The sequence below is a fragment of the Cervus elaphus genome, chromosome 22 (assembly GCF_910594005.1).
Source record: "Cervus elaphus chromosome 22, mCerEla1.1, whole genome shotgun sequence".
Taxonomy (NCBI): domain Eukaryota; kingdom Metazoa; phylum Chordata; class Mammalia; order Artiodactyla; family Cervidae; genus Cervus; species Cervus elaphus.
This window is the reverse complement of record NC_057836.1, coordinates 21,950,147-21,975,440: the sequence shown is the minus strand read 5'-3', so window position 1 is coordinate 21,975,440 and position 25,294 is coordinate 21,950,147. Positions and strand designations below refer to the sequence as shown.

Genomic DNA, 25,294 nt, shown 5'->3' with positions numbered 1-25,294 from the left:
GGCTTTGCGGGCCGTCTTGTGTCAGCTCTACCTCCTCAACCCCGCCAAAGCAGCCACAGACAATGCTAAGTGAATGGGTGTGGCCGTGTGCCAATAAAACTTGACTTACAAAAACAGGCGGTGGCTGACTTGGCCCATAGGCCCGCGTTTCCAGTCCCTGGGCCTAAGGAAACAAATGCGCTGGAAAGAACATTGGGCGAAGCTCGAGGCTGAATACTTGAAGTGCCCGAAGCTCAGTTTCTCCATCTGTAAAAGATGCGTCTAGCTTTGAAGTCAATGAGTTGTAAGAATGATTTCTAATATTATACTGAAAACACAGCATCACCCTTGCTACCGTTCTTCAATTTATCGTGCTCACTGCCAGTACCAGTCTTTGGCTATGAAACACATCAGTGAGACGCAGGCCAGTAAAACTTTGGTGGGTAAGAAAATGCTAGGAGGTGACAGATGCTCTCATCTCCCCCAAGTAATCCTTTCCTGAAGATAATAGAAAACAGCACAGAAAGAAGCAACTTGCTCAGCATGGCACATATCACTGGCTCTTCAGTTTGAAAAAAAAAAACAAAAACAACCCAGGAGGGAGAGGTATATGTGTACTTATAGCTGATTCACATTATTGTATGGCAGAAACCAAAGCAACATTGTAAAGCAATTAACCCCTAATTAAAGATAAATTAAAAAATAGAATCCAGGAATCTTCTCATTCTGTCCTATGTTAAACTCTCTCCCACAAATGCCAGCCATTCCAACTTGTTAAACTCAGTAACAGTCCTTCTTATTCTTTGAAAAATAAACACCACCTTTCAAAATAAGCTACATGATCTACTTCAATTGATCTAATTTGTGGTTTGTATTTAAACTGCCAACTACCTCCTAGATGAATATTTACTGAATATTTTAGTTTTTCCACCAGGTAAATACCTTAGTAAACTATCACGACTTGTATGCAATCTCTTAAGTGTATGATGCGTCCCAATTTTGGAGAGATTAAAAGATGAAAAAAACTGAATTGAAAAATCCATTTTTAACAAACCTGGATTCTGGAGTTTACATTTCTATGTGAAACCTAGAACAAATATACTGGGGCTTATCTTGCTTTGGAGTTTTCTCCATCTGGAATGACCTCTTTTTCCTCTAATCTCTACTTGTTCATATTCTAAGCATTCATCTAAGCCCAGCCAAAAGCCAGCTCCCCCATGAAGGCCTCCTGACACCCCTACTCTGACCTCTTACAGCACTTAAATGGAGTCCCTGGAAGGTACCATGAGCTGCAGTTGTGGTCAACTGTCTTCAGCTCTTTCACAACAAAGATCGTGTCTTCAGATGTACAGAACAGACTTTTGGACTCTGTGGGTGAAGGCGAGGGTGGGATGTTTCGAGAGAACAGCATCGAAACATGTATATTATCTAGGGTGAAACAGATCACCAGCCCAGGTGGGATGCATGAGACAAGTGCTCGGGCCTGGTGCACTGGGAAGACCCAGAGGGATCGGGTGGAGAGGGAGGTGGGAGGGGGGATCGGGATGGGGAATATATGTAAATCCATGGCTGATTCATGTCAATGTATGACAAAAACCACTACAATATTGTAAAGTAATTAGTCTCCAACTAATAAAAATAAATGGAAAAAAATAAAAATTAAAAAAAAAAAAAGATCGTGTCTTACAATCTTCTCGAACACCCAACCCCCATGAATGCAGAGCAGCGCCATACACACAGAAGGTGTCCAAAGGCATATCCCCAGGACTATCTGAGTGGACAAGACCTTTTCATCCACAGTCACAAGTACTGTTCCTACCCATATCCTCCAGCTGCAGTCTCTGTCAGTGTGACAGGAGCACCTTCAGTGCCTCTAGGCTCAGATGGCCAGTGCAAGTTCGATGCCTGAAGCAGGGCACCCAAAGCTGGTGCTCTGGGACAACCCAGAGGGATGGGGTGGGAAGGGAGGTGTGGGGGGGGGGTTCAGGATGGGGGGGACACATGTTGATGTACGGCAAAAACCATCACAATATTGTAAAGTAACTATCTTCTAATTAAAATAAATAAATATTTTAAAAAAGCATAAGGAGCTAAGTTTTCTCACCTAAAAGCTGCTTTATAGACATCTGAGGGGCTTTTATGACTGTTCAGTAATGAAAGGACTTTACACTGTACGTAAGAATCACCCAATGAATTCGACTGCCAATAAAAGAATAAATTCCACAAGGATCTGAGTTGTCCAAGAAGATACCCAAATGGGGTGGAGAGACAGGGAGATCCCAAATGAAACAAAGGAGCCTGGAATTGTGATGGGTTCTATTCAGAGGGTCACAGGATTAAGACTAAATATTAGATCATAGATTTCCCTCTTGTTTCACCCTTCAGAAACACTGCCTTTTGATTATATTAGCTAATCCTGGATTTGGTCAAATGACTGAACACGGACATATGGAGATTATGAAATCTGGGAATATACCAACAGAGTAGAACAATTTTTAAGACAGCCATATTAAAAAATTTCTAGACCTACTAAACAAGGGAAAAACAGCTCTAAGTCTAAACAGTTTAACTTGACACATGGGGCTCATCTCGGATTCCTAAGAGGTCTGTGGCGAAGACGGCATTTCAGGAGGAGGTGACAAGACAGATGGTGATTAGGAAGTGGGGGGGTGGGTGCTAGCAAGGGCTGTCCTGTAGCCACATCATCCAGCCGCTACGTGGCCTCTGCTTCTCTGCACTCAAGTTTCCTCTATGGTTTCCCCTGTAAATGATGCCTTCCATATAAAATGAAAACAGCAATGATTAGCTCCTTTTGCAGAGCTGTCCTGAGGATTATAAACAAGTAGCAAGTACCCGCAGAATGTTCAGAACTGTTGTACAGACCATGCAAGAAACAAGACAAACACGGAAGATACAGACAAGAAGGGAATGCCTGGAAAGCTCAAAACAGGTCATTTATATTATTCCCAGGAATACACTGACCCCATCCTCTTCCTCCAACTATCTGGGAAACACACATGCTTTGCAGAATAAGCAAAGCTATGTTAACCCCTGTTCTTTCTTTTCACAGTTTTTTTTTTTTTCCCTCTCCATCATTAAAAAAACTTTACGTAAAGGTAGGCAGAACAATAACGTAAATCTCTGGGGACCCAGTATCCAGCCATATAGCCCTCGGGTCATAACTAACCTTATTTTACCCACAGAAGGAAATGGCAACCCACTCCAGTATTCCTGCCTGGGAAATCCCATAGACAGGAGCCTGGTGGGCTACGGTCCACGGGATCGCAAAGAGTTGGACATGACTTAGCGAATGGACCACCACAACTATGCATTCCTCACTCCCAGTCCTGTGGGATGCTTTTGAATCACATTCCAAGCATAGACCATATCACTTTTTATAGTTTTTTTTTTCTTTTTGAAACATGTAAGTCATAGCTCTTTGATTTTCTTGACTCAACATTCCTGATGTAACTTATTTTAGTGGTAAAATTGAGGTGATATCAGAGGTGCCCTTGGGGCCAGAGGAAAATTTAGAAATGAATGACTTCAATAAAAATGAGACAGCGAGTCAAGACATAGGTAAAGTAGCCTTAGGACCTGTGTTATCATGATGTTGTGAGTTCTGCTTTATCTTGTGGTTCAGCTGGATCTCAGTCCTACAGCATCAGCTCGAGGAGGAAGGAGAATGTCTCACGTTTCCCTGAACAGTCTGACCTCTCTCCTGCCTCCACATCTCTCTTGCATTGTTGTTCTTTGATTGCTACGTTGTGTCTGACTCTCTGCGACCCCCTGGATTGTAGCCCACCAGGCTCCTCTGTCCAAGCGGTTTCCCACGCAAGAATACTGGAGTGGGTTGCCATTTTCTCCTCCCTGGGAATCTTCCTGACCTAGGGATCAAACCCACATCTCCTGTGTCTCCAGCACTGTCAGGCAGATTCTTTACCCCTGAGCCACCAGGGAAGCCGGTCCTCCCATTACTGGACCCATAACCACTGTCAACTTCGAGCTGTCTTCCTTCCTCAATTCCTCCAGTCAAAATGCTCCTTATTGGGACTTTTCTGGTGGTCCAGTGGCTAAGATTCCACACTCCCAATGCTGGGGGCCTGGGTTCCATCCCTGGTGGGGAGAACTAGATCCCACATGCCACAACTAAGAGTTTGCATTCCACAGCTAAGATCCGGTGCAGTCAAATAAACAAAATATTAAAAACCTTTCTCTCTGCATTGCATCCACACCACACAATAGGTACTCAATAAATGCTTGTGTTTTGACTGAATGGGACAGAGGGCTTATCTCCCTCTGTCTTATACCTTAATGGTTTTCACACCTCTCCTAGTACATTTTAAGTCCCTGAGGAAGTAATTGTGTTTAATCAGCTCTGTGTCCCCTATGTCCTCATGAGTTTATCTGCACACAGTAGGTGCTCAAAAAGTGTCTCATGACACTTAGGGCTCTAGGAAAAGCCCTAACTTTGCCAAGAGGTCAGAGAATTATAAAAGCTTCTGGAGAATGACTTCATGTAAATTACAGGCACATGAGCAAAAATACAACATGGTGACTTTTTTCACTGGTTTCTCCTCTTAGGGAAGCAAATTTGGGCTTGTCATCATCAAAGGAAAAGAATTCGGGCGTGGCTTCCTCTGTCCAAATGACCAAACAACACCCTAATCCTACTTTTCTCTCTTGCCTCTTCTCAAGGTGAAGGCTACGTGGAGTTACTGCACAGAGGATGGAAATCCAGGCCTGAGTCTGAGACAGAGGTCCTCTGTGCTGTGCCTGCTCATTAATTAGCCACTGGAAACTCCGGGACAGGGCCATTAACATGCTCATAAACCTTTGATTTTAAATGTTTTCGCTTAGCCACAATCCTAATGTGACTCTCCTTGTAAGCTGGTCGGAGGACATTTGTTTCTTCACATTTCTGAGGCTCATTAACTCCGGCAGCCCAGCGCCTCATTAACTAGCCCATTTAGGGAATTTCGTCTCCTGCCGGCAAAGCCTCCATCCCCTGGCCTCCCAGAGCCTCTGGAGGGCACCTGATTGGGACAGCGTGGGGGCTCCCGGGAGGGCGAGGGGCTCATCCACCTGCTGTCAAAGCCTCCTCCCTCCCTCTGGCCTCCCAGAGTCTCTGGAGGGCACCTAACTGGGATGGCATGGGGGGTCCCGGGAGGGCAGGGGGCTCACCCACCTGCTATCCTCCCGATGGGCACGGCGTGCTCCTCAGGCGGCGAGACGGAAACCATGATGTGGTTCATGTATGCCAGGTCCTCCCGATGCGAGAGGTTGATGGGCTTCCCCTCCCGGTGCAGCCCATCCTCAGAGAGCCGCGGCTGCTTGAAATCCACGGAGTGTCGGGGGTTCAGGATCAGGGGGTGCATGATCGGGCTGGGCATCAGCTGGATGACCCGCGTGCCCTCCTGCCGGGGGCTGGAGGGCCTCGGGTGGGGCTCGGATGACGGCGGGCAGTGGTTGTTCTCCATGGGAGACACTGACAGCGGGTAGGGCTCCTGGTGGTTGTTCTCCTGGTGGAGCCTCGGTCCCTGGGCCCTCTCGGCTGGGGAGAGGCGGCGGATCATGTTGTCCAGGGGGGACCGGAGGGGCCGCTGCTCGGGGTCGGGAGAAGGCCGGTGGTTTGTTGTGATGGGTGACCTGGAACGGTGCAACAGTTCAATGGTGGGAGGGTTCTGGTGTACGTTCTCGGCCGACGGCCTTGAGGTCCTCTGGACACCATTATCTGTGGGGCGGAGGGAAGGACAGTCAGTGACCCAGATGGATGCTCAGGGGAGGGAACCCCACAGCAATCCTAAAGGTGACAAGCATGGAGCATGTGCAGGTGTAGGAAGACCCTTTCCCCCCATATGTGCAATCTTTTTCCCCCGCTTAAAAAAAAATTAAATTGCACATACTTGAAATTCTTTTCCTGCCCCTGGAGAAGCTAAGAATGTCTACAAGTATTCCATTTATCACCTATTAGTGGCTTATAAACACAAGGAAGCCACACACTCATTCTTTATTCATTCTTTATCTTTTTGTTACTTGACTCTTTAGTGTGGTTTTTCAGGGCCCTTGAGGGTCTCTCTCGAGAGGCTTTCACTGACTTACATTTTCATAACCCAATTTTCATATTCTCTGCTTCCAGGAGTTGTTGCTATTAATGATAAAGATGATGAAAATAATAAAGCAATTACTGTCTATTCTATGGATTGGATTATATTGTTTAAAATTTACAATATACCCTGGTGACTCAGATGGTAAAGAATCTGCCTGCAATGCAAGAGATCCCAGGTTTGACCCCTGGGTCAAGAAGATTCCCTATAAAAGGGAATGGCAACCCACTCCAGTATTCTTTCCTGGAGAATTCCATGGTCAGAGGAGCCTGGGGGACTACAGTACACGGAGTCACAACGCATTGGACACAACTGAACCCACCAATACTTTCACACAAGTAGAAGATGCTACCGTTACTCCTGTTTATAACATGAGAGAAAAATGGAGGCATAAAGAAGTTAAGCAGGGACTTCCCTGGTAGTCCAGTGGTTAAGAATCTGCCTTGCAATGAAGGGGAGAGGGATTCAATCCCTGTCAGGGAACTACGATTCCACATATCACCAGGAAACTAAGCCTGCACAGTCTATAGCCCATGGGCCACAAGTTGAGAGCCCAAGAGCCATGGCAAAAGATCCCACATGATGCAATGAAGATCTTGTGCAACTAAGACTGACACAGTCAAATAAACAAATATTCTTAAATAAAAAGTTAAGCAACTTGCCCGAGGTCACCCAGACAGATAGACTCCAGTCAGATTCTATAGCCTTATATGCCCATTAGAGCATCTACCTCTTTGCTATGTACAAACTGGGGGCAGCAGGGGGTGGCGGGGGGAGGGGGGAGTCACATCAAACCCTGCTCTGAGCAGGCACAGTGGGCCTGATTTACAGAATGACAATCTTGCACTGTAAAGAACATTTAGGAGCATGTTGTTTCTGAATTCACAGTCCCTACAAATGGTCAGACAGGTAGAGTTAAGAAGGAAGAGTGGACCCCTGACAATAAATGCCTCTACCCCATCCCACCTTAACTCTCCAGCTGAAGACATTTGAGCAAAGACAACATCAGGAGTGTACACAGCTCAGTGGCAGAAGTAGCTCCATGGGCTGGGATGAGGGAGGGACCAGCAAACACATGGCTTTAGGAGGCCCTGTTCTTAATAGGGTCAGAAGTGCAGAAATCTGCCTACAGACACGGAACTTTCTCCAGAGTCCCCTACTCATCTCAGTGAGGTTTCTCTGGCCACATCTATTCCCAGAGCTGTTTCACCAAAAGCATGCATATACCTGCAGGTCCTTTTTCTGGTCAAAGACTTGTCCATGGTTCTAAGTAAAGCAAGACAAAGTCATCTCCTTTCACCATGACGTCAGTATCTATATGAAGAACATATAAAGGGGATCTGGGAATCTGATAGAGTTAGCACACAAGAGTCAAAGGTGGTTGTTTTTTAAAGTTTAACACAGGGACAACAGGAAAATGGGGACTCCACTAGATCTCACCAATCATATGAGATGGTGAACAAAAGGAACATTGTTCTTCATGATCATCTGCCTGAAAGCAAAGGGCTTACTTTGTAATCACTATATAACATGCTGCTATGAATTTAAAAGTGCTTAATCATTGGATTGGCTTCCCAGGTGGTTCAGTGGTGGTTCAACCTGCAACGCAGGAGATGCCAGAAATGCAGGTTTGATCCCTGGGTCAGGATAATCCCTTGGAGGAGGAAATGGCAACCCACTCCAATATTCCCTGGAGAATCCCATGGGCAGAGAAGCCTGGCAGGCTGTAATCCATAAAGTCACAAAGAGTTGGACATGACTAAGCATGCACATAATCATTGGAATAGCTACCAATAGAAGACTGATTTAACAAATGAGAGTCTCTCTCTAAATGATGAAGGATACACAACTATAAAATGGAATAAGGAGTACCTTAATATTGTGCTAAGGACCAGTCTCCAGGCTCTATGGTTAGATAAGTAAAGTAAGGTGAAATACTATGGTATGCTATCATTTTTCTCCTCATAAAGAGGATTTCAGTTTCAATAATGGCAGAATGACTTGTAGCAGACTAATTTTCCTGTGTGTCTGGATAAAATGTATTTATAAAAGTTATTGAGGGACTTCCTTGGTGGTTCAGTGGTTAAGACTCTGTGCTTCCAATGCAGGGGGTATGGATTCAATCCCTGGTCAGGGAACTAAGATCCCACATGCTTTGAGGTATGGCCAAAAAAAAAAGTCATTGAGGGGATTTTAGTCTTGCAAGAAAGGAACTGTCCAGAGTGAGATCCAAATTTATACAGCTTTCACCCAGACAGTAAAGAAGCTGCCTGCAATGTGGGAGACTTGGGTTTGATCCCTGGGTTGGGAAGATCCCCTGAAGAAGGGAATAGCTACCCACTCAGCAGCATTCTGGCCTGGAGAATTCCATGGACAGAGGAGCCTGGTGGGCTCCAGTCTATGGGGTCACAAAGAATCGGACAAGACTCAGTGACTTTCACTTTTTCACCCAGAGGGACCTCCCCAGTCCATGTAGTCTGGAGCAGCTAGAAAAAGAACAGAAAGGTGCTTGAGATGCCAGGGAGTAGAGGATGAAGCTGCCAGAAGGGCAAAAAAAAAAAAAACAAAACCTGAGACAATTTCCACAATGAAGAGAGCCTCAGAAGGAGTAGCCACTAACGGGCACATAAAATTCCCCAAATCCTTAACATGTGCTCCTGACCAGCAGTGCGCAGGGGAAACTCCAAGGAGCTCAATGAAAGGGAACAGCTGCATGGTTTAAAGACATGAGCAGAAATCTCAGCTGCTGGTCACAGTACTGCTGGCAAGAGTTCAGAGTTGGAGATCTATCAAGGAAGACTCTGAAAACACCTCAGGCTATTTATTACCCCAGAATGGTCATACCTTTGGAATAGGACTAGTGCTCTAGGACAAAGGGATCTGCCTGAGCACTAAAGGTAAAACTGAAATAGATGTTCCCTAGCCAAATATAAGATCTAGCCTCCACAAATTCAAATTGATCAGCCAGTTATTTAACTGTTGCCTACTAGCAGAAAAATCAACACTCTTCAGGGGAATGTAACATAATCCAGAGTCTCTATAACATATTATTTATAATATTAAGTATCCACTAAAGATTTCCTAGACATGTAAAGAAACGTAAAAATATGACCCATATTCAAGAGGGAAGGCAGGCAATAGAAACAGATGCAGATAATCTAGATACTGGAAGGAACAAATAAGAACTTTAAAGTAGCTATTATAAATAAGTTCAAGTACTTAAAGATAATGGTGGTAATGACTAATAACAGATGAAGATCATCAGAAGAGAAAAGGAAACTATCAAAAAAGGTTTTTGAACTGAAAAATACAGTGCTTGAAATACTGGACTGGACAGACTTAGCAGATGGGAGATGATAAAAGAAAGGGTTAGCAAATATGAAAACAGATCAACAAAGATTAAAGACAAAGAAATAGATCTTCAGTGACCTGTGGGAACAATATGAAATGGTCTAAAAGAGATCAACTGGAGTTCAAGAAAGTGAGAATTTTTTTTTTTTAATGGAGGAGGATTTTTACCTCCCATCAACACATTCTTAAAAAATCTATTATTTTAAAGCAAATTAGGGATTCTGATGGTGGTAGTTTAGTTGCTAAGTTGTGTCTGACTCTTGTGACTCTATGGACTGTAGTCTGCCAGGCTCCTCTGTCCATGGAATTTTCCAGGCAAGAATACTGGAGTGGATTGCCATTTCTTTCTCCAGGGGATCTTCCCAACCTAGGGATTGAACCCACATCTCTGGCATTGGCAGGCAGATTCTTTACCACTGAGCCACCAGGGAAGCCCCAGAAATTCTGATATCCTATCCTAAATACTTTGTGTTCATGTAAGAAAATAAGATGATTTTCCTGCAGTCATTTTAACATTGTCAAACAAGAAAAAACAGAAAGAATGAGGCAAAAAAAAAAAAAATGAAGAAATAATGGCCAAACTGTCCTCAATTTGTTAACAGCAGCAGCAATATACAAACTTAAAGATTCACGAAGCTCAGCAAATTCCAAATAGGATAAATACAAAGAAAGCCACATCCAGGCACACAGTCAAACTGCTGAAAACCAAAAATAAACAGAAAATCTTGAAAGCAACCAGATAGAAAATATACAGGGGGAAAGTTACACCAATTATGGCTAACTTCTTTTTTAAACAACTAGAAAGACAGTGTGCAAGCATGTGCACAAGAAAAATAAGGACAGACTTACCTGGTGGTGTAGTAGCTAAGACTCTATGCTCCCAATGCAGGGGGCCTGAATTTGATCCCTGGTCAGGGAACTAGACCCCACATGCCACAACTAAAGAGTGTGCATGCCTCAGCTAAGACCCAGTGGTGCCAAATAAATAAATAATTAAAAATAAAATATCAAAAAAGAAAAGATATGGATGGAGACCTATAGATTGAAAGAGACTCAAGAAACACGCCAACTGTTTGCAATGAACAAACAGATCCTTGCTTAGATTCTGATTCAAACCAACTGTAAAAACATTTATGCAATAGCTGGGAAAATGTGACATTAAGAAAATAGCTGATGATATTGAGGAACTATTAGTTTTCAGGTGATATGGCTCAGTGGTTATGATTTTATAAGGGAATTAAGGTGCTTAATCAACCTTGCAAGGGTATAGGTTGGGATGACAAGTCCTAACTTCCTCACTTTAATCTCAATGCAGACAAAAACTTGCAGGACACTGATTAGCCCAGGGAGTTAACTTTAATGGCTGAAATTATTAGTATGACAGAAATGATCTGCAATCATCTGGAGATGAGGCAAATTTTTCTTTTCATAGCTAATATGGATGTCAATTCTGCATCCACAAAAATGAATTTCTCCTTTGTCCACGTCACAGAATATGATCACTGTAAGCAATATTTAAGACAGTTGCATTTTGAAGTTTCATATATTTTCTTCCAAATGCCATTTATAGATTGTCTCCCTTTCCTTAAAAGCTTATTAAGGTTTAAAAATACTTAAGGATGATGAAGACCATGTACTGAGAAATCCTATTTCCTGAATCCATTTCCTGTCTTACAAATTTCAAAATGGACACAGGCTTTGGCCAGCAGCCTGGTTACCTGCAGGTTTTCTTTGATGTCCCAGGCGTCAAGGCTCAGTGGATGGGTGTGCACTTGGGGCAAGCCTTAGGAAGTCTGGGAGGACTATGAGAGGAAGAACTTTTCATGCCAAGGGTAAAAGAGGAACTGATGTAATGTCCTGGAGAGATTTCACTCTCTGTTCCTGCCCAGATTTTGGGAACAATGAGGGAGGGAGACAGTACTCTGGCTTATCCAACTCTGATGTTACTTTTGACTCAGGATCTGGGCAGAAACAGGACTTGGATGGGCTTGATTTATTTATTTCTCTGCAGACACCACTGAAAGAGGAAGTACTTGATGAAGTTGATAACATTAACTGTGGAGAACTGGAACAGAGGGTATTTAATTCCAGGCTCCTGGTGGTCTGGGCACAACCACTGTCAAGGCTGAAAGGTCTGCAATGAGCCCTTCCAAGCTTTGTTGCAGTTTGCAAAAAGCACGCGCCCACGTATGGAGATGGCTCTGATGTTGCTACCCTGCTGCCTCTGTTATTATAAGTTGGCAGCAGGGTATGGAAACTTATGAGACCAGAGCCGCCAGGCAGAGAAGCTCCGGACACAGGAAATGCACTGAGCGGACAGTGGGTGCATTAAATCCCCTAGATGTAGGAGTCTTCTGTCTAAAACAAGAAGATGTTTTTTTGGTCTGGCCTTGATGTCTGGGTTTGTTCTTGGTGAACTGCCCAGCTGGAAAACTGGGAAATTATCCACATTGCCCTTGGTCTGAAGGTCTTGATATGGTAGGGAAACGTACAAGGAAGAGAGAGGAAAGGCCACATACAATTGGTCACTTGGGACTTAGAAAGGGGGTGGGGTGCGGTGGGGCAGGGAATGTAGCTGGGACTGGTAGGGGACCTCCTTCTGGTGGAAAGGACTTTCTGACCCCAACCCTTTCTCCTTGTAGACCTCTTCTAGACACGAATAACCCCTTCTTCTCACTACCAAAAAGCCCCCAATAAGGTAGGACCTTAAATGCGAAGGTCACAAAAAGAGGTCTGATTTCTTTTCTCATCCTTTTTCCTTTTATTTATTAGTGAAGTTTCTTTACTTAAAATTCATCAAAATTCAACCCCATTTAATCACACTGGGTTTCCTTGGTGGCTCAGATGGTAAAGAACCTGCCTGCAAGGCAGGAGACCCAGGTTTGATCCCTGGGTCGAGAACATCCTCTGGAGAAGGAAATGCCTACCCACTCTGGTATTCTTGCCTGGAGAACTGCATGGAGTCCATGCAGTCCTAAAGAGTCTGATGTGACTGAGTGACTAACACTTTACACTTATTCACATGATGTAATGAATAACTGGTAGACCTTAAGAACAAAGCAAAACTGCCTTTGGTTAAACTCTTGGTTTTTGACTAGCAAATTTCCAGGGTAGAGCAGAGGCTAAGGTCAAGTTTACGTCTCCCGCACCAGGATCACATTTCCCTGTTGTGTTATCCCTAAGGCTATGGATGATAATAGGAGCCATTGGTCAGGGAGATACAAATCAACAGGCCCAGCAGGTAACTCTCACTCATCATCCTCAGTACACTGGGATCCAGATTTTTTTCTCCCTGAAAACACCATTTCCCAGCAGCTCTGTAAAAGAGTAGCAGAAACCATGCGTGATATAAAGACCTACACAAAAATGAAAGACTCTAGGTCTTGAGATGGAATTGAAAATAGATTTCATACATATACTCAGGCTCTGTAACCTGTTATGAGTTGATTTGTGCTCCCCTACCCCCAAATTCATGTGTTGAAGTCACCACCCCCTAGTACTCCAGAAAGAGATCTTATTTGGGAAAAGGGTCATTGCAGATGTATTTAGGTAAGAGGAGGTCATACTGGAGTTGGGGGCCCCTGTTCTGACATGACTGCTGCCCCCCTGAATGGGGGAGGCTGGACACAGACATGCACATGTTGCCCGACTGGAGAGGTATGTTTTATCACAGTCCTTACAATAAGAACTGAAGCAAAGACCTTTCGGCGATGCCAACAATATGTGTGGTAGTCTTTCAGATGCACAGTATATGAAGAGTAAGGAAATGAGGTCCTGGCTCTCAGGGGTATCATAGTCTCATGGAGAAGGCAGACGTGGCAAAATGACAACAAAAGCCTACGGGTGCTAAATGAAGACACAGGAGGTAAGCCACGCAAGACCCATAAGCCAAGGATCTCCAAAAATCACTGGCAAACCACCAGATGCTGGGAGAGACATAGCACAGATATCCCCCCAGCTTCAGAAGGAACCCATCCTGCTGAGACCTTGCTCTTGGACTTCCGGCCTCTAGAACTCTGAGGCAATGCACTTTCGTTGTTCAAGCCACCCAGTGTGCAGCAGCCCTAGAAACTACCCCCGCTATTGCCTTTCCAAGATGTTCAGCTAAGACTTCCCACCGACCCTGTGCCTGCCCATTTCAGAGTTCCCATCTCACTCAACTCCCCCATCACATTCAGCGGTCACTGAATTCCCCTGTAGGCCCCGAGAAGAAAACTGCCCTAGCTTGGAGTATAGGATTCACACAGGTCTGAGGTCAAACACAGTAAATCCTCTGGAAGTGTCCAGAATTTTATAATCATTGGGTGAAAGGGGTTGAAAGAAACTAAACATGGGAATTCCCTGGCTGTCCAGGGGTTAGGACTCTGTGCTCTCACTGCTGAGGGCCCAGGTTTGATCCCTGGTTGGGGAACTAAGATCACACAAGCTGTGTGGTGTGACCAAAAACCAAAAAAGAAACAAAACAGGGGACGTGTAGGGCTCTGAGGCTTAATCTTCATCACTGTGTGCGGGACGGCCTCCAAAGGGCCACCCCTGTTGGTGGTGAAGACAGTGTGGGCAAGTCCACATCAGCCATAGAGGAGGCTTTGTGCTCCTGGCTGGACACTGGCTCTGCTCTTCGCAGGGGGTGCAGAGGAGTTTCCTTCTGTCTCAAGAAAGCCCCGCAAGAGAAGTGAATGGAGAAATCAGGGATCAGGCTGCAGATGAGCCAAGTGGCCATTTGGAGGTAAACACCGTGAGCCATTTACAGGGAGGGGGTAAGGCAGCATGAGGGTCAGAGGGGAAAGAGCAAGATCATGTCATCAGAGGACTTCCTTCTCTGGAGGTGAATCCAGTCCCCCGCTAGCCCCCCTTGTGTGCACGCCTGCTAAGTTGCTTCAGTCATGTCCAACTCTTTGCGACCCCATGGACTGTAGCCCACCAGGCTCCTCTGTCCATGGGATTCTCCAGACAAGAACACTGGAGTGGATTGCCATGCCCTCCTCCTGGGGGTTTTCCTGACTCAGGGACTGAACCCGTGTCTCTTACCTCTCCTGCATTGGCAGGGAGTTTCTTTACTACTAGCACCACCTGGGAAGCCCTCTGAGCCCTTATCTCAAAGAAATCAGGTGGCATTTCCCAAGGGGTAAGAGGAAGGACTGATGTTGAAGCTGAAACTCCAATACTTTGGCCATCTGATGCGAAGAGCTGACTCACTGGAAAAGACCCTGATGCTGGGAAAGATTGAGGGCAGGAGGAGAAGGGGACGACAGAGGATGAGATGGTTGGATGGCATCACCGACTCGATGGACATGAGTTTGAGTAAACTCCGGGAGTTGGTGATGGACAGGTAGGCCTGGTGTGCTGCGGTCCATGGGGTCGCGAAGAGTCAGACATGACTGCATAACTGAACTGAACTCACATCTCCTGCATTGGTAGGCAGGTTCTTTACCTCTGAGCTGCCAGGGAAGCCCCACATAGCTATCTAACTTACACCTAACTCATCTCATGCAGATAAAATGGGTCACCAACCAAAGAAAAGCAATCTATTTAAAATGAGGTTTTCACCATGAAACAAGTGAATGACGCTAATCTTGGTTTGACTACTAAGAGGGGTAATATTATCAAAAGTTCTTGATGAGATAAACGAGAACTGATGCTCAACATTTCTGAGCATCACCAGACAGGACATTGTTCTGTTTTTCTGGAATTTAGTCGCCCACGACACTGAAGGTAGAGAATGTGTCTTATTCATCTTCGTATCACCCAGGGAGACTCAGTCCTTAGGACTTGAGAGTTCTAAGATCTGAGACCATTTGGTTGAATTTCCTGTCTTGTAACTGGGGTGACTAAGGGAGAGAGAAATGAGAATCTGAGCCCTTATGACTGTTACAGCAGGAGAGAGGATAAGAACCTGGTTTCCTGATGGCCAGGTCCCATTCTTTAAAACATTATTTCTAAGCTGACCATGTGTCTAGAGTCCCATTTCACTGGCCTAAGTGTCTGGGTACGGATTATCTTAGTTATATAATAGTGCCTTCCCCACCCCTTCCATGACTATGTAAGAGTGAAAATGTTAGTCCCTCAATCATGCCTGACTCATTGCGACCCCCATAAACTGTAGCCCACCAGGCTCCTCTGTCTATGGGATTCTCCAGGCAAGAATACTGGAGTCCTTCCCTTCTCCAGGGGATCTTCCCAACCCAGGGATTGAACCAGGGTCTCCCACACTGCAGGCAGATTCTTTGCCACTGCACCACCAGGGAAGCTCAGTAACTAAGTAAGGGAAGAGAAGGATGCGGGTTCTCCTGGATGAAGGTGGTAATCTGAGTACTGCTTAGGCCCAAGTTATGGCATAGTTGTAGAATAGTGTACGTCGCAGAGATCATGAATGTCTACAAAAGGAGGGATCTGAATTCATGGGTCACCCTCCTCTCCCATCAGAGCCTCTGAGCTAACAGTGACCTCCTGGCTTGGTACTGCCATGCGGATGCCAGCACAGAAGGGAAGACGGCGGTGTAATGTCCTCACATGGGGTATCTGCAAGGAACTGTTGCTGGGATAAACAAGATGTGCTTGTCCTGTGATATAAATTCCCACTGTGAAATCAGGAAAGTCTGAATTGGTCAAGTCAATGGCAGTGATGAGGGGAAGACATGGGGGGAGGTGGGGTGGAGGAGTGAATGTGGCTTTGTTTCCAGGTCACTCTGCACCCCTCATGGTGCCAGCCTGTTGAGGGTCTCAGCTCTGTGTCAAGTCAACAGCAACACACTTTTACATTGTTCTGTATCCCCAATTATGTAACACAAAGCATTGGGCATGTAATATTGGATGCTTATAATTTCACTTTACAAACTTTCTCCCCCCAAGATCAGATCTTTCTGTATGTTAACAAATGCCCACATTAATGTGTTACCAGGTTTCCCTGGTGGCTCAAACGGTAAAGTGTCTGCCTGCAATGCGGGAGACCCAGGTGCGAAGCCTGGGTCAGGAAGATCCCCTGGAGAAGGAAATGGCAACCCACTCCAGTAGTCTTGCCTGGAAAATTCCATGGACAGAGAAGCCTTGTAGACGACAGTCCATGGGGTTGCAAAGAGTCAGACACGACTGAGCGACTTCACTTCACTTCACTTCATTCATGATAGAAGGGCTTCCCTGGTAGCTCAGATGGTAAACAATCTGCCTGCAATGCGGGAGACTCAGGTTTGATCCCTGGTTGGGAAGATCTCCTGGAGAAGGGAATGGCAACACATTCCGGTAGTCTTGCCTGGAGAATTCTTTGAACAGAGGAGCCTGGGGGGCTATAGTCCATGGGGTTGCAGTGAGTCAGACACTACTGAGCAACTAACAGTTTTTCTTTCATTCATGATATAACAGTATTGATCCTAGGGCCAACTCATGTTAAGCTGGATATATTTTCTTTTTGATGGAAAAGAAAGGAAAGGTGGTTGGAAGTAGGGACCTTGTACACATCCCTTCACCTCTCCAGTTGGTCCCTTTTTGTCACCAAATCCACCCATACATCTGGAGTTTGGGGCCGGCAGGCTCCTCATATCACCTTGTGCCTGATACAGCTCTTCTCACGTGATCCCATCTGACAGAGACCTATGCTCCTTTCTATGTGTCCTCCTGCTTATGTGAGAGCAAGTGAAGGAGCAGGGCGGATAGCACGATCATGATTCCTGGCCATCAGCTCGAAGGAACCGTCTCTGAGAAGAGGCTACTTTTAGGGGCAGGTCTGGAGCAGAGCTATCTGGTCCACAAGGCGATGGATCAGCCCTTGACCTTGGCCTCCTTAGCTCCATCCTTTTACCTACTGAGCTCACTACTGCCAACAGCACAGCACTTGAGGGCATAGCTCACTAGGGCGTTTTGGGTAGTGCATTTGTATTTTCTTGGTGGGAGACGGGCTCGGAGAGGGGCTGGTGTTCCCTACTGAGTGGCTCCTGCCAATGAGAACAACAAACAACACCTGCTCAGGAGTCAGATTAGGCCGAGGGGAGGAGGGAGCTGTCATGAGGTGAGGCTATCGGCCACCAATCACAGCTGAGGATAAAAAGGGGAAGAGAAATTCCAAATGGGAGTTTTCCTTTTTATAAATAATGAGAAAAAGAGAAAACAGACAAAAGGACAAAGAGAAAACAAATAAAAGACAACCCCACTCCCAACTGGATTTCCCAGGTGGCATTAATGGTAAAGAACCTGCCTGCAATGCAGGAGGCGTAAGAGACGCGGGTTCGATCCCTGGGTTGGGAAGATCCCCTGGAGAAGGGAATGGCAACCCACTCCAGTATTCTTGCCTGGAGAATCCCAGACAGAGGAGCCTGGTGGGCTATAGTCCATGGGGTTGCAAAGAATTGGTCACAACTGAAGTGACTTAGCACACACGCACCACCCCCAACAAGCCATCACACACATTTTGTATCTGAAGACGCAGGCTACATACTCTGCTTCTTGCCCTAATATCAAGCTTCAGTAAACTCACCTCCTGCTCTCTGGAGTAGCTATTGGCTACTATGCAAATGTATAGGGCAGGAAGGGTAAAAAAGCAGAGAAACCAAACCGGGGTTGAGAGGCAGCAGCTAAATTCAGCAAAGGTAACGCTGGGGAAGACAGGCTGAGAGGCACAGACAGAGGGAGCCTGCAAGAAGCACAGGTTTATTCTCCATCACGGAGGCGAGGGGACCCGCTGTGAAACGCTTGGCACACGAAAGAGATGCCGGTCAGGTCGCCTGGAGCCAGGCTCTGTTTTGTGAAGTGTTAATTAAGAAAACACATAACTTCTCATTTTTTAATTTGCCAACAATGAAACAAAAATAGTGCTGCTCTGGGGGATGCTCCATCAGTTTAAGGAAATGCCTCTAGAAAAACAAACAAACAAAAAACACAGGGTTTTAGGCCCCTCATAATCTGGTCCGAAGGATACATTTAAAAGAACTACTTTGGTTCCCAATTCAGGCAGAAAGATGTGGAGGAAATGCTCCCAGGAGGCCTGATACCTTGCAGTTCAACAGAACAGGGAGCAGAGGAAGATTTTTTACACCCTATTTCTGTCCCCAAACACCTGCTGTGGAGCTCTGTCCGGGGCCACAATTCAATTCTGGTCTTTTGTTCTGGTTTCTACCAGTAATTTGATAAGAACCATGTAACTGGCCAGAGCTGAGTGGTGCCTGGAACGTCTGAACTAAGTCTTCCCACTGAACACACGGCAAGACGCTGCCTCCGGAGCACGAGGATGAGACCCCTTGGACCCCCATCGAGTTCACAGGGTTTGGGTCTCTTTTCTTCCCCCAGCACATGTGACCCTCTGCTCAAAATCTTCAATGACTCCCTATTACTTTGCTCCACAGCCCAGAAATCAAAGTCCTCCATGTCCTGCTTCTAATCTTACCTCCTTGGACTGGTTCTACAGCAGCGAAATGTGGATCACTGTTGAGACAGGGGGATGGCTCACAGGGCTTTAGTTAGTTTATTCTCCCTATTTGGGGTCTGTTTGAAATCTTTCATCACCAAAGGTAGGGGGAAAAGAAAGATAAGCTCTGTAACCCCAGTCACATGAATGCTCTCGATTCCAAGGATGTAACTCCATCTTGGGTCCTCCTGGAATGTTCCCCCACTTCATTCCTGCTTATCAGAACTTCAAGGAGACCTGCAGGCCACCTCCTTTGTGATGCTAAACCTGATGCCTGCACTGGCTGTCATCTCCCCTTCCACCTTCTCTTTATGGTGCCTGTTATAGCTATTCTTTGTTATTGACCTGCGTATCTATCTCATCTCCTCCCCGAGACTGGGAGTTGCAGAGAACCAAAGAGAGACCTTATTCACCTTGGCATTTCCCTTAGGGTCTCAAACACAGTCAGTACTCAGCAAATGCTGGTCAAATGAAAAATGAATCACGTGAATAAGAACAGAGAGACAGCGGAAGCTCTGGGGCTAGGCTACATCTAGGACGAGAGAGTCGCCTCCCGGGTACCTTCTTCATGGTTCTGGTGAAGAATGACTTCCTGCTGCGTGTGTATCGAGTTCCCGGGGTGGAAGAACGGTGAGAAAAGAATCCGGGGTTTCCTCTGCTTCAGAATATGCTGAAGGAGTTCATAGAGCACATCACCTGGGGAGAAAAAGCAGAGAGAAACAGGGAAATGGGAGTGTTCCGTTCAACAACTATTTGCTGAGCTCTAACTCTGCGCCTGCCACTGTCCTAAAGACGTGATGTTGAGGAAGGCAGGTCTGTCCACGGGGAGCTTACAGAGGATAGGATGTGGCACTAAAACTCAGAAAGTCAGAGCCATGTGGGACTTTTTAAAAACTTTTTTGATTATGAAAGTCACATACAAAAAAGGAATAGGAAGGTAGAAAGAAAACAAAAGTCATCTATAATCTATTCCTAAGAAACAAGAACCCTGTTAATACTATATACAGTATGTTTTTGCTGAAGAATTGATGCTTTCAAACTGTGGTGCTGGAGAAGACTCTTGAGAGTCCCTTAGACAGCAAGGAGATCAAACCAGTCAATCTTAAAGGAAATCAAACCTGAATGGTCACTGGAGGGACTGGTGCTGAAGCTGAAGCTCCAATGCTTTGGCCACCTGATGCTGGGAAAGATTGAGGGCAGGAGGAGAAGCGGGTGACAGAAGATGAGATGGCTGGATGGCATCACTGACTCAGTGGACATGAGTTTGAGTTTGAGCAAACTCTGGAAGATGGTGAAGGATAGAGAAGCCTGGTATGCTGCAGGTCATGGGGTCGCAAAGAGTTGGACACAACTGAGCGATTGAACAACAACAGTATATGATATAGTTATAGAATTAGAATCAAGCTTATCATAGTTGAGTATCTTTTTCCCTCCACATCATTCAACTGCTTTAGTAACTGCAATATAACAGCCTGTCATAGGGACGTACCAGACTTTATTAGAAACTTAAATTGTCTCAACTTATTGCTATTCCTTTTATTAAAAAAATAAATATTTCTATTTGCATTTTAGATTATTCAAAGAAGATAAAGTCATTAAGGATGAAAAGTTTTAATGTTTCAATGACAATTCATGGATTCTTCATAGAAATCTTCCCAACAGAAAAAAAAAAAAAAAAGTGCCTTTTTCTAATCCACCCCAATCCCAGGCAGGAAAAGAATAAATATGAAAAAAAAATTTACAAGTCTAATCAGAGGTGCTAACTATTAATATTAAAGATACCCTATAATGAACTAGCATATTCTGGGAAGCTCAAACTTATGCTTCCTTCTAAAAATACATACAGGCATTGCTCCCAGGTTCCACCATCCCAAAAAATCATTTTTGGATGTCAGCCTCTCGCAGAGGATGGGAGGGGCTGGTTTGAACTGGGGGCCTTCTGTGCTGATATATTTTGTATTTGAAGTGTCCACTGAGCAGTTAGTTAGCAAAAAAAGAAAAGAAAGAAAGAAAGAAAAGCTGTCCTGGTCTTGTCCCTCCCCTTTGACTTAGCTCCAAGTTCAAAAATGCAGGTGGGTGCCTCAACACCCCTTCGACGTGGGTGATTAGTCTTAAAAATACCGCAGGCTTTTCTGACTGTCCCCCTACGCCCTTCCACACACAGATACGCAGTCAACAATTGTACCAAACAATGGGCTTTTTGTCTCTAATTTTAGCCATTTTTAACAGATACTTTAATTAACAACTTAATCTAACTGCATATTTTGGGCTGTGGCTAAATTTTTGTTTTTTCCCCTTCAACTCAGCCTGAACCTGAGAAACACTTCAAATGAATTCCTTTGCTTCTGCAAACTTCTGCACCTTTTCTATCTGTACCAAATAAAGTTCCACGATACCCCATCCTAAGTGATTCCTGAGATACGCTTGGGTTTCGCTTTTGTTTCTTCCTCTATCTTTGAATTTTGGTCATTATATTAATATAACTTACTGCCACTATTAGGGAATGGCAACCCCCTCTAGTATTCTTGCCTGGAGAATCCCATGGACAGAGGAGCCAGATGGGCTACAGTCCAAGGGGTCAAGAAGAGTCGGACACAACTGAACAACTAACACTTTTACTGCCACTATTTATGACTGTGATCGAACAGAGCAAAAAGCCTTTAAGAACAGAAGACCTCATGTCATTGGGTCTTTCCTCTCACTGACACGGGCGAGGAGCCGCAGAGGTGTTCTGAACCAGACTCGAGAACGTTTGTGTGTCTGAGGGAGCGTGGTGGCACAACTACGGCTGGGAGGCTCTGGAGCTCATCTAATTCAGACCCAGTAGTCATGGTGACGCTGCTGCTGACGAGATGAGGATACAGAGCCCGAAATACCGTCCTATTTTAATGATTCATATTTTAATCGCTCACAAAAATAAGTCTCTAATCAACACTTTGTTTCTTGGGGTTTAGCGTAAATGTCTTCCTGAACTTTTCCCATTTACACGGCCTCACATAGCTGGTGTTCTATCCTGTGGGTTTGAGCAAAGCTTTATTTCGGTAGTAGCCTGAGAGAAAACGAAAACCCTGGGAAAAAAAAGAAAAAAGTGTTCCAGATGATTACTAAGAAAAATGGGCAGTAATTAACGTGCCCATTTAGAAAGGGGAGGCCAGGAAATGCAGATGGAGTGTGTGTGAAGGTGGCGGACTTTGCTGGTTTGGAGGCAGGCTGGTGTGCGGCGAGGGCCCTGGGGCCTGGGCTGCGGGATGAGCCTCCCCCAGGCGACCTTGAGCAGGTACCTGACTTTCTGGGAAATGCAAATGTCCCCCTCAGAGGAGGATGTCGAGCAGCAGGGTCTGGGTGCATGTGACACCTGGCCCCTCCTTGGAGGTCACTCCAAGGGCTCTGAGTAGGGAGCGGGCATCACTTTCTTTTCCATTTCTCTGTAGGTACAGAGAAAGCGAGTCTACAAAGCGGATGTCCTTTAAGTTCTCCAGGCATCAGTTCCTCATCTGTAAAACGGCAGAATTAGCAGCATCTGGGCTTCCCTGATAGCTCAGCTGGTAAAGAATCCATCTTCAATGTAGGAGACCCTGGTTCAATTCCCGGGTCGGGAAGAGCCCCTGGAAAAGGGATAGGCTACCCACTCCAGTATTCTTGGACTTCCCTGGTGGCTCAGAGAGTAAAGAATCTGCCTGCAATGTGGGAGATCTGGGTTCGATTCCTGGGTTGGGAAGATCCTTCCTGGAGAAGGGAATAGCAACCCACTCCAATATTTTTGCCCAGACAATGGACAAAGGAGCCTGGGAGTGGGGCTACAGTCCATGGGGCCACAAAGAGTCGGACACAACTGAGTGACTAAGTACAACACAGCACAGTAGCATCTTCCTCCCAGGAGGGCTTCCCAGATGGCTCAGCGGTAGAAAACCTGCCTGCCGATGCAGGAGATGTGGGTTCGAGCCCTGGGTGGGGAAGATCCCCTGGAGAAGGAAATGGCAACCCACTCCAGTGTTCTTGCCTGAGAAATCCCATGGCCAGAGGAACCTGGCAGGCTCCTGGGGTCACAAAGAGTTGGACACGACTGAGCAGCTAAACAACAATAACGATAACAACCACCACTTTTCAGGGGGCCTATGAGGACCCAGCGAGGTAATCAGGTAATACACTCATCACAGCATCTGACAAACAGTGAGAACCCAGCAAACACCAGCTGCTGTGTGACCGCCACTATCTCCACTATTATTATAGATATTATTAAAGTGGTTTAGGACAGACCTGTGGACCCTGAGGGAGAACAAAGCAGGAGTGTCTGGGTCATGGTCACGGTTATGTTCCCCTTTTAGAAAAGGCAAGGCGGACTGAGGCCATTCCCCCATCTTGGTCTCTCGGGACGCCTCACCCTGGCTAAGCGGGGCTGACCTGTGCTCTGCCGCCTACTTCCCCAGGCCCTTGTGCTGCCTCTCTGCAGCCTTTCATCCAAAAATTGGCAAAGGGAGCCAGGCAGAGAAGGCTCCTCTTTGAGTGAGTTGGGGAGAGGAGGTCAGGCAGAGCTCGGCCAGTTCCTTACCTAAGTTTCAAGAACTAGTAAGACAGCATTTGGAAGTGACACCTGTGACAGCTAGCTAAAGGGTGGGAGCCCGGGCCCAGGGTCCCAGGTTAGGGAAAAACATGATTCTAAGACCGTAGAGTACTGAACCAGTCCATCCACAGACATGTTTCCCTGGCGACCAGGAGCTCAGTTGGGGATCGTGGCTGGCTTAGCACAAACATCACTACTCTGGGGCAAAACCAACCCACTGTGTGTGCCTGGCAGGAATATTTTGTGCCCGATAATGACTTGGAATCTTAGGATTCTACAAGTTTCTTAGATGGAGTCGAACCTGTGTTCAGCAAAAGCCCCCTGCCAAGAAGTAGCTTTGGCTGAGTACTTCCATGATGGGCAGCCAGCCACAGCATAAGCAAACCATTTTTGGACAGCTCTAGTCGCTAGAAGGTTCCTCTGCTGGGCTGGAAGCTGGCCTCTGTAATCTTATGTACCTCGGTTCCTAGTTTTTGGCTTTTGGAGCAGCACAGCATGTGTGTCCCATCTGCAACAGTTTCCTAAATAAATAAAGGTGCCCCCCCCATCCTTTTCCATCTTCACTGGCCCCCAGTTCCTCCAGCACCCAGTATGCTTTCTGGCTACATTCTGAAAATCTTCATATACACAGGAGATGACATCTCAAAAGTGATATTAACAAAAAGATCGCTGGAATAAAGAAGATATTTAAAAAGAAGTTATATTTATTTGCCTGCTATATAAAGAGTATGAGCCATATATCTAACAAAGCAAATGACCACTGGCCTGAATTCAAGGCACTTGTTCAAGAAACTCTTGGCCTATTCAGTCCTTGATAAATCTTCTCTGTCTTCCCAGAAAAGAAATAACTAGTACTAACCCTAAAAGATGCTTCCATTGTACTAAGCAATGAAACCAAGGCTATTGTTTAAGGGACAATAGCTTTTGTGGGTTTCTCCCTCAATCTTCAAGCAAACACACAAGGTTCATGTATCCACATGCACAAGTGGGTTTGCTGTGAAGCTAGTGAGTTTCAGGGGCCTTCATTTGCATAGTCCCAGGAAAGGAAACCTAGGGGACTTTCCTACCAGGCTCAGTGGTTAAGGATCCGCCTGCCAATGCAGGGGTCATGGGTTTGATCCCTGGTCCAGGCAACGAAGCCCCTCCCCTACAACTACTGAAGCCCACACGGCCTACAGTCTGTGCTCTGCAACAAAAGAAGCCACCACAATGAGAAGCCTGCACACCACAGCTAGAGAGTAGCCCCCACTTGTCTCAACTAGAGAAAGCCCGTGCACAGCAGCAGAGAGCCGGCACACCACAAACAAATAAAATTTAAAAAAAGAAACAAAAGGAAACCTAGAACTGTGTGTCTTCAAATTATAACTTCAGGTCCTATAAACCCTAGATATACTCCTAGATACATGCATACACACACACACACACACACAGAAACCCACAAACTAAACACATATATACAATTTTGTGTACACTGTATACACAGTATCAAGTATACAAGGTATACAAGGTATCAGTGACCTTGATGTTATAACCTAGGCATCTGCTTTGAGAAGCCTAAATTCTATTGTTTTATTTGCAATTTGTTTGAAAGGAGCAGTAGAGTGAACAAAACTGCTGCAAGTTGCCTTAGCAATTTTACCAGTGTCTGAAGACCAAGAACATAAAGATGCTGTTTAGAGGGTTAAACTTACCTACGTTTCTTTACTTTTAGAAGAAAGAGCTTGGGGTCTGGAGCAAGGGAGCCCAGGTTTGAATCCCGGTTCCTCTATTCATTAGCTGCATGTCCTGAGGCAAACTACCTTTTCTCTTTGAGCCTTGGTTCAAGGCTTAAATATTCCTTTGTATCAGATGAGAACAATGCCTAGACTTGGCAGGGCTGTTATGAGGATTAAATGAGATGATGTG

The 25,294-nt window shown here is 45.6% G+C and overlaps 1 protein-coding gene across 3 annotated transcripts in view; it reads right to left on the bottom strand.

Moving 5' to 3' along the window:
* ETV6 (ETS variant transcription factor 6) overlaps positions 1–25,294 on the bottom strand; it is a 276,055-nt gene that overhangs the window by 18,634 nt on the left and 232,127 nt on the right. For all 3 annotated transcript variants that reach the window (XM_043881322.1, XM_043881321.1, XM_043881323.1), the window contains 2 exons: positions 19,390–19,524; positions 5,168–5,713 (listed from right to left, as the gene is read on the bottom strand). In XM_043881322.1, the coding sequence (XP_043737257.1) occupies positions 5,168–5,713; positions 19,390–19,524 (681 nt within the window). The remainder of the gene's footprint in view (positions 1–5,167; positions 5,714–19,389; positions 19,525–25,294) is intronic.